General features: G+C 45.1%; 1 protein-coding gene across 5 annotated transcripts in view; it reads left to right on the forward strand.

Annotated features, from left to right (window-relative positions):
* Positions 1 to 4,526, forward strand: part of TRPM4 (transient receptor potential cation channel subfamily M member 4) — a 35,448-nt gene extending 30,922 nt beyond the window's left edge. For 4 of the 5 annotated variants that reach the window (XM_033128836.1, XM_033128838.1, XM_033128837.1 and 1 more), the window contains 7 exons: positions 123 to 297; positions 630 to 807; positions 2,853 to 3,046; positions 3,274 to 3,406; positions 3,637 to 3,709; positions 3,801 to 3,906; positions 4,153 to 4,526. In XM_033128836.1, coding sequence (XP_032984727.1) covers positions 123 to 297; positions 630 to 807; positions 2,853 to 3,046; positions 3,274 to 3,406; positions 3,637 to 3,709; positions 3,801 to 3,906; positions 4,153 to 4,157 — 864 coding nt within the window. In that variant the 3' untranslated portion in view covers positions 4,158 to 4,526. The remainder of the gene's footprint in view (positions 1 to 122; positions 298 to 629; positions 808 to 2,852; positions 3,047 to 3,273; positions 3,407 to 3,636; positions 3,710 to 3,800; positions 3,907 to 4,152) is intronic. The other variant, XM_033128840.1, reaches the window with a different exon arrangement.
* Positions 4,527 to 9,487: the final 4,961 nt, after the last annotated feature.

Raw genomic sequence — 9,487 nt, forward strand, 5'->3', positions numbered from 1 at the left:
GGTCAGGGAGGTGTGGACTCACAGGTGGCCAGTCAAGGAAGGAGGTGGGGCTTTGGAGGAAGGGGCGTGGTCAGAGCTAGGAAAGGCAGGGCCAAATTTGGTCTCATTTTCCTGTCCGGCAGATGAAGGACGTATTCTTCTTCCTCTTCTTCCTCGGGGTGTGGCTGGTTGCCTACGGGGTGGCCACGGAGGGGCTCCTTAGGCCCCAGGATCAGGACCTCCCGAAAATCCTGCGCCGCGTCTTCTACCGGCCCTACCTTCAGATCTTTGGGCAAATCCCTCAGGAGGACATGGACGGTAAGGAGGGGTGAAGGCTTAACACCCTCCTTCTGAGTCCCTCCTCCCTGTCCCCCATCTCTGGGTCTCTGTACCTTTCTCTCTAAGTCTCTGTCTCTGTCTCTCTGGGTCTCTGAGCAAGTCCCCCACCCTTTCATCCCTATGGGACTCTGTCCTCTTCTCTCTCTGTGTCTCTGTCCCCTGTCTCTGGGTCTCTGACCTCTCCTGTGTCTCTTTGAGTCTCTGTCCCCCTCATTTTCTGGGATTCTGCCTCCCTGTCTTTGGGTCTCTGCTCCCCCATGCCCCTCTGGATCAATGTCTTTCTGGCCTCATTTCTGAGTCTCCCTTCACAGTGGCCCTCATGGAGCATGTCAACTGTTCATCGGAGCTGGGCTTCTGGGCACGCCCATCCGGACCCCAAGCGGGCGCCTGCGTCTCACTTTATGCCAACTGGCTGGTGGTGCTCCTCCTCGTCATCTTCCTGCTCGTGGCCAACATCGTGCTGGTCAATCTGCTCATTGCCATGTTCAGGTGAGGCCCTGCCCTCTCTGATTTGATGTCACCCAGCATGACCCTTGACCCCAGCATGACTCTTGATCCCAGCCTAATCAATTCTATGTTGAATTCCTGGATTCTGACTCAAATCCAGAGCTGGCTTGTCCCCAGACCCAGCTGGACTCTGCTCTTGACTTAGACTTTGGACTCTGATCTTCTCCCTTGAGCCCAGGCTGAATGTTTAAAAACTTTTTTTATTGTGGCAAAATACATATAACATAAAATTTGCCATTTTAAGTGTATAATTCTGTGGCATTAATTACATTCATAATGTTATACAACCATCAACAGTATTTCCAAAACATTTTCATCACTGCAAACAGAAAGTGTGTGCCCATTAAGCAAGCAATAACTCCCCATTTCCCCGTTTGTTCTTTTTCAAGATTGTTTTGGCTATTCAGGACCTCTTGCAATTTCATATAAATTTGAGGATTAGCTTTTCCATTTCTACAAAACAGGCTGTTGGAATTTAGATAGGGATTGCAATTAAATTTGTAGATTGCTTTGGGTAGTATTGACATCTTGCAAATGTTAAGTCTTCACATTCATGAACACAGGCTGTCTTTCCATTTATTTAGGTGCTGTTTTACATTTCTTTCAGCATTGTTTTGTAATTTTCAGTATACAAATCTTTCACCTTCTTGGTTATTCCTAGGTGCTTTATTTTTTTAGAGTCTATTATAAATGGAATTGCTTTCTTAATTTCCTTTTCGGATTATTCATTGCAGGTGTATAGAAACACAATTGATTTTTGTTGATGTTGTATCCTGCAGCTTTGCTAAATTCACATATTAGCTCTAGCTTCCTTGTGATTCTCTGGGATTTTCTATATATAGGATCATGTCATCTGTGAAAAGAGATAATTTGACTTCATTTCCATTTTGGATGCCTTTTGTCTTTTTCTTGTCTAATTGCTCTGGTCAGAATTTTCAGTAGTGATGAATAGCAGTGTTGAAAGTGGGCATCCTTGTCTTGTTCCTGATCTTAGGAGAAAGCTTTTAGTTTTTCTTCATTAAATATGATGTCAGCTCTGGGTTTTTCATAAGTACCTTTATCACGTTGAGGAAGTTTTCTTACTTTTACTTTTCTGAGATGTTTTGTTTGTTTTTTAATCATGAAAGGGTGTTGGGTTTTTTCAGCTGTCTTTTGTGTGTCTTTGTGTCGATTGAGATGGTCATGTTTTTGTTTTTTTTCCTTTGTTCTGTTAACATAGTGTATTACATTGGTTGGTTTTTGTATGTTGAACCACCCTTGCATTCCTGGGATAAATCCCACTTGGTCATGGTGTACAATTCTTTTAATGTGCTGCTGAATTGGGTTTGCTAGTATTTTGCTGAGGATTTTTGCATGTATATTCATAAAGGATATTGATCTGTAATTTTCTTTTCTTGGGATATTGATATGGTAATGCTGGCTTCATACAATGAGTTAGAAAGTATTCTCTCCTGTTCAGTTTTTTGGAAGAGTTTGAGAAGTATTGGTGTTAGTTCCTTTTAAGATATATGGTAGAATTCATCAGTGAAGCCATCTAGTCCTAGGCTTTTTGTTGTTGTTTTGGGACATTTTCAATTAGTGATCTCTTTACTTCTTCCAGGTCTTTTGAGATTTTCTATTTCTTCTTGAGTCAGTTTAGGTAATTTGTGTTTCTAGGAATTTTCCCATTTCATCTAGGTTATCTATTTTGTTAACATACCCTTGATCCTAGTATTCTCTTATAATCCTTTTTATTTCCGTAGAGTTGGTAGTAACGTCCCCATTTTTGCTTCCGATTTTAGTTATTTGTGTCCAGGCTGACTTTTGAACCGGTCTCCAACCTCTACCCTAATTCATGACACCATCTCCAACTTGATCTCTGATATCTGACCTTTGGCCCTCCTAACCTAACTGCTCATTGCACCTCTGACTTTATTGATCCTGACATCTGCCTGCTGCCTTGGCCTCCAAACATACTGCCTGACTTTTAATCTTGATCCACCAACCCTGGCTGGGTTTTGACCTCTGGTGACCTCTGGTCCCCACAGCTACACCTTTGGCAAAGTACAGGGCAACAGCGACCTCTATTGGAAGGCGCAGCGCTACAGCCTCATCCGGGAATTTCACTCTAGGCCTGTGCTGGCCCCACCCCTCATCATCATCTCGCACGTGCACCTTCTCATCCGGGGATTGAGCAAGCGCAGGGCCCGCTCGCCATCCTCCCCGGGCAACCAGCATTTTCGTGAGAGCGGGTTTTGGCCGAAAACACAAGGGGCAGGACCTGGAGAGAGGGAAGGGCAGGATAGGCTGGGGAGGATGCCCGGAAGCCTTAGTGGGCAGGGCTTAGGCTGTCAGGGGGCGTGTTCTGGGAGAGTGCCCTCAGGGTTTTGGGTGGGGAGGCTGGATCTGGTAGAGGGCGTGCCCGAGGACCGGCAGACCCTTTGACTCTGTCCTGATCTTGTCCTTCAGGGGTCCACCTCCCTAAGGAAACTGAGAGGGAGCTGTTGACGTGGGAGTCGGTGCGGAAGGAGAATTTCCTGCTGGCGCGCGCGAGGGACAAGCGGGAAAGCGACTCGGAGCGTCTGAAGCGCACTTCGCAGAAGTGAGGGCAGGGCCTGGCCTGGGGTGGGGTTTTTGGCCTCAGGGGTGCATCCTGTGTCAAAGACTGGGTGGAGAATGGGCGGGGCTTGCAAAGCATTGGACTAGAGGCGGAGTCTGAGGGGGTGGGATCCTGAAATGCTAGGGAGGAAGGCGGAGCTCCGGGGGCGGGGCTTCCGAGGGAGGTGAGGCTGGTGGGCTGCTGGCACCGCTCTGAAAGCCCTGGGTGCCCAGGGTGGACACGGCGTTGAAGCAGATAAGACAGATACGCGAGTACGAGCAGCGTCTGAAAGGACTGGAGCAAGAGGTGAGGACCCTGGGCTAGGCTGGGAGGCGTGGCTGGGTGGGGGACAACGGGGGTTTACATCTGATCCCTTGATGTCCCCCCTGCTCTCCAGGTGCAGCACTGTAGCCGTGTCCTGGGCTGGGTGGCCGAAGCCCTGAGCCGTTCTGCGTTGCTTCCCCCAGGGAGCCCCCCACCTCCAACACATCCTGGGCCCAAAGGTCAGTGTGTGGGGTCTACCTGTGTTTATTTCCGGCCTCTGTCACTATTTACTTTTGTATCTCAGCTTTCCAGGTCTCTTTTCTCATATCGCTGTTTTTCTTTTCGCTGCCCTTTCTTTGTCCCTGGTTCACTCCCTTGGTCTCCTTTGGGCTTTTCATGGGTCTTTCTCCTCCTTTTTGCCAGTGTCCCATTTTTTCTGTCCTCCTCTTTATGCCCACCTGTTCCATCTTCTCTCTTTCCTACAGACTGAGCCCTGCTGATGGACTGCAAGGAGGAACCCCCATGGGGAGTGTTTGCTCCCAGAGTAAGGCCTAACTGGTCCTGAACCCCTGCACCTACCTGGTGGCCTTGTCCTTGAGGTGGGCCCCACTCCATGGGCTACCACCTACCTGGGCTGCTGCGTATTGGGATCACCGCAGGGAGTGTCATCCATGCTAACCACAGAAGGGCCAGCCCCTCCCAGAATCAGCTCCACTCCAGGAGGATCAGCCTCTAGAGCCACAGCCCGCTGTGCGGGAGAAGGCAGCAGGGTCCTGGGGGTACAGGGACCACAGACTCCACTTGCTGCTCCCCACACTGGGGAAATAAAGCCATTTGAGAGGAGTAGGGTCCGGATGCTTGATTCTTGGGGAACTGATGGGTGTTTAGATCCTTTTGGGATGGGGGCTGGAGCTGGGGAGTAGGTTTGGGGTCCTTCATTGGTTTGCTGTTGTATTTCAGATATCTTGGGGTCTGTTTCCTCCTTTCAGCCCCACTATTTCTGTCTGGCTCAGGCCCAGCCCCTCTTGTCTGCATGTTTTGAGGGCTCTCACTTCAGTGAGATAAGAACCCCAACCATCTGTATCCCCCTAGTTCCTACATTACAGTGGGAAAAGAACTCAGTGATAAAAGCAAATTATTTCTTGGAGAGGGGATGGGTGGGCGTACATCTGCTTTGGCAACAGGGGAACACGTGATGCAAATTTGAATAGATAACTGCATATGTGTCTTTAAAAAGTCTAATTAGTGGAAAATTACAGGCCATGCATGCATGGAATTGAAGCAAATATACATCATTATATATGCAGTTTAACTAAACAACCCATAACAAACTAAACTGGTAATGACAAGGCTGAACTGACAGCAATTATTAGTTAAATAGCAAAAGCTACCAACAACCAACACATCCAAAAATCAAAACCAAAACATCCTTTCTCCAATTTGGAGGACATCCAACTATCTGCCACTTTGGGTACAGAGTAGCTTTGAAACATTGCCAAGTGTTCTGTGGCAACCAGATTTCTCTGGAAGGTGCTGAATTAGTTCTCACTAACCCAAATACACATACAGGGTGTTATGAGTCTGGCATTGGGTTAAATGCTTCACACACAGTAAAAATATGGCTTATATGACAACCATATAAAATAAGTACTGATGTCTCCATTTTGCAGATAGGAAAACTGAGGCACAGATAAGTGACTCACATGAGGTCAGGTCACATAACTAGAAAGTGGCCGAGTTTGAGTAGAAATCTGGGCAGTCTGCATCCAAAGCCCTTGGAAAGCACTAATTTGTATTTGGAAATGTCAATAGCTACAAAGCCCTAGGAATTTACTCAGCACGCTGGTTTATCCTTCTATATTTTGTTGTGTGATGCTGGGGCTGTGACTCCCCAAGCATTTCAGCTTTGCCAGCTGGCTTCCTATTAGGCTCTGCCTAAAGAGGGCGCTAGAGGGAGACCCGTGACGGGACGTGGAGGAAGAGGGGACTTACTCCTTTATATTTGCTTCCTGTTCCTGAGCCTCGCCCCAGAACAGAGCTTCCTGTGACTGCAGGAGTCGGTAGCTGCTTTGAGCTTTCTCCCCCTAGCTCCCAGAACCAGTTTCGTTTTATGCCCAGTCACACCAACTCCATACAGGCAGCCCTCTTTTCTAGTCTGGGTTTCAGTTCCACAGGGGCACTGCTCCAAGAGTTTAGGTTCTGCTAACTAATCTCTTAACCTTTGTCTCCCCAATCCCGGGGATGATATCTTCCTGCAGTTACTATTTCTGTGCTATCTGTTTCTTTCTACTCCTCTCCCAGTTTTCTGAGATCCTTGTATTAATTTATTTCTGTTAAAATATCTATATAATAGGAAAACTCACATCTGGTGAATAGAAATCTGACATGAGTCATCAAAGTAGAGAATGACAACCTCTCACTTCATTTCCACACATAAACCAATTTGGAAACCAAAGGTCCCTTAATTGAAGGGGAGGCTGGGGACTCTTCATGAATTACCCTACAATACTGCTATAAGTTTATATTTTAAATCATCCCTGCTTGTATGTTTTCCCTCCATGAACCTATTTCACTTCATTTCATAGCCCTAGTGGTGGGTACCCTGAACCCTTTGCATGACAGTTGGTGACCACAAAGGAAAATTCTCCACCTGTCCTGGTGCCATGTTTTGGGAAGCCACACAGAGTTTAACTGGGTCATTACGAAGGTGGAAGATAGTCCTTCTTATGAGTGATGACAGGCCACCAGCAAGGCGAGTGACTGAGTGTCCATTAACCAAGAGCGGGCTGCATAGCCATGATGTGCTAGTCTTGGCTCCTCTGGAAGGGCTGCTGAGGATGTGGGATGGTTGTGGCATCCACTAGCTTGGGATCCAGCAAGGACCCCCAAGATGTCTGCTCCAGATCTCAGATGTGGGGCAGGGGGAGTGACCATCAGTAGAAGAATATGTAAGTTATGAAAACTGCAAGCTAGCAGGTCATTTGAAAGAGAGGTGCATTTTGTACAAAAAGAAAACTCCAGATAGAGGTTGCAGGTCGTCAGAGAAAAGGAGGTGGGAGGGGGGATTGAGGACTCAGGAATGCCCATGCTTTGTGACGAAGCGCTAAGGAACTGATAAGTTAAAAGGACAGGTGGGCCTGGAGCAGATGGAGCTATCAATGCTGCTCAAAGCTGCAACCAAAGCCTAAAATGGGGGTGGCCGGGCAGCTCAGTTGGTTGGCGCGTGGTGCTAATAGCACCATGGTTGCCAGTTCGATCCCCACATGGGCTGCTGTGAGCTGTGCACTCCTTAAAAACAAAACAAAACAAAAAACCTAACGTGGATTTGGTTGCTCCCTGTGCAGCAAACAGACAAAGCAAGGGGGCTGACACTTGAACCCAGATTGGATTTGAGAGAACTGCGGGTGTTGGACATATGTTGTTGTTTCTTTTGGGTAAATACCTAAGATTAGAATGGCTGGGTTGTATAATAGGTAAGTGTGTAACTTTACATAAAGTTATATGTATAACTTTATATATGAAACTGCCCAACTGTTTTCCTAAGTGGTTGCACCATTTGCATTTTGCATGTCCAGCAGTGCATGGAGAGTGCCAGTTTCTTTGTATCCTTTCTAGCGCTTGTTATTATCAGTGTGTTTTTTTAAAGATTTTTATTAAAAATATAGTTAACATATAACATTATATTACTTTCAGAGGTACACCATAGTTATTCAACATTTATAGACCTAAAGAAGTGATCACCATAAGGCCAGCAACCATCTGACACCGTACATAGCTATCGCAATATTATTGACTACATTCCCTATGCTGTGCATTACGTTCTCATGACTTATTTTTTTATACCTGGAAATCTGGACATCTTATTGCCCTTCACTGATTCCTCCCCTTTCTAATTTTTCAGTTACAGTTGACATTCAATATTATTTTATATTAATTTCAGGTGTTCCCCCTATGGTTAGACATTTATATAATTTAAGAAGTGATCCCCCTGACTAGTCTAGTATCCACCTGGCCCTATACAGTTATTACCATATTGTTGACTATATCTCCTATGCTTTACATCCCTATGATTATTTTGTAACTACCAATTTGTACTTCTTAATCCTTTCAAGACCTTTTCCACCTGGCCCCCCAACCCCCTTCCATCTATCACCCCGATAAATCTAGTATCCATCTGATACCATACATAGTTATTACAATTCTATTGACTATAATCCTTATGCTACATCCCATAACTACTTTGTAACAACCGATTTGTACTTCGTAATCCCTTCCTGTTTTTCACCCGCCCCCTCAATCCCCCTCCCATCTGGCAACCATCAAAATGTTCTATGTATCTGTGAGTCTTTTTCTGTTTTGTTTGTTTATTTTGTTCTTCAGATTCCACATAAAAGTGAAATCACACCACATCTGTCTTTCACTATCTGACATACTTCATTCAGCACAAAACCCTTCAGGTCCATCCATGCCACTGCAGACGGCAAAAACCCTTTCCCTTCCTTGGCTGAGCAATATTCCACTATATATATGTACCACCTCCTCTTTATCCATTCTTCCATCATCAGACACCCAGGCTGCCTCCACATCTTGGTCATTGTAAACAATCCTGCAATGAACATATGGATGCACATGTCCTCTCGAAGTAGCAGTTTGGGTTTCTTCAGATAAATACCCTGAAGAGGGGTTACTGGGTCCTTCTTTGTCTCCCTTTGTTTTAAAGTCTATTTTGTCTGGTACAAGTATTGCTACTCAAGTTTTTTGTTTATTTGTTTGTTTCTATTTTCATGAAATAACTTTTTTCATCCCTTTACTTTCAGTCTCTGTGTGTTTTTCAATCTGAAGTGAGTCTCCTGTAGGTAGCATATGTAAGGGTTTTGTTTTCTTATCCATTCAGCCACCCTGTGTTTTTGATTTGAGCATTTAATCCATTTACATTGAAAGCAACTGTTGATAGATATGTAGTTATTGCCATTTTATTATCCATCTTTTTATATATTTTTTTCCATCTTAAGTCCCTCTAACATTCCTTGTAATACTGATTTGCTGGGGATGAGCTCCTTTAGCTTTTTCTTATCTGGAAAGCTCTTGATCTGTCCTTCCATTTTAAATGATAGCCTTGTTGGGTAGAGTAGTCTTGGTTGTAGGTCCTTTTTTCCCATCACTTTGAATACTTCATGCCAATCCCTTGTGGCCTGCAAAGTTCCTGATGAGAAATCAGCTAATAGTCTTATGGGAACTCCCTTATAAGTTACTAGTTGCTTTTCTCTTGCTGCTTTTAGGATTCTCTCTTTGTCTTTAACCTTTGCCATTTTAATGATAATGTGTCTTGATGTGGGCCTATTTGGGTTCATCCTGTTTGGGACTCTGTGCTTCCTGGTTTTGTATGTCTAGTTCCTTCACCAGGTTAGGAAAGTTTTCAGTCATTATTTCTTCAAATAGATTCTCAATCCCTTGCTTTCTGTCTTCTTCTGGTGCCCCTATGATGTGAATGTTGTTATGCTTAATGTTGTCCCAGAGGTCTTTTAAACTTTATGTATTTTATTTTTTTGATTTTTTTTCTTTTTGCTATTCTAATTGGGTGGTTTCTGCTACTTTGTCATCCAAATCGCTGATTCAGTCCTCTGCTTCATCTAGTCTGGTGGTGATTCCTTCTAGTGCATTCTTTATTTCAGTTATTGTATACTTCTCTTCTGACTGGTTATTCCCCACCCCCGTCTTTTGCCCCCCGCAACTCCAGTTCAAGCTGTTGTTTCTCAGCCTAATTGTGTAAGACACAGCTCCCTGGCCCATGCTGGTATTATGAGCCTTGCCCTCCCCCTG

The sequence above is a fragment of the Rhinolophus ferrumequinum genome, chromosome 15 (genome assembly GCF_004115265.2).
Source record: "Rhinolophus ferrumequinum isolate MPI-CBG mRhiFer1 chromosome 15, mRhiFer1_v1.p, whole genome shotgun sequence".
Classification (NCBI taxonomy): domain Eukaryota; kingdom Metazoa; phylum Chordata; class Mammalia; order Chiroptera; family Rhinolophidae; genus Rhinolophus; species Rhinolophus ferrumequinum.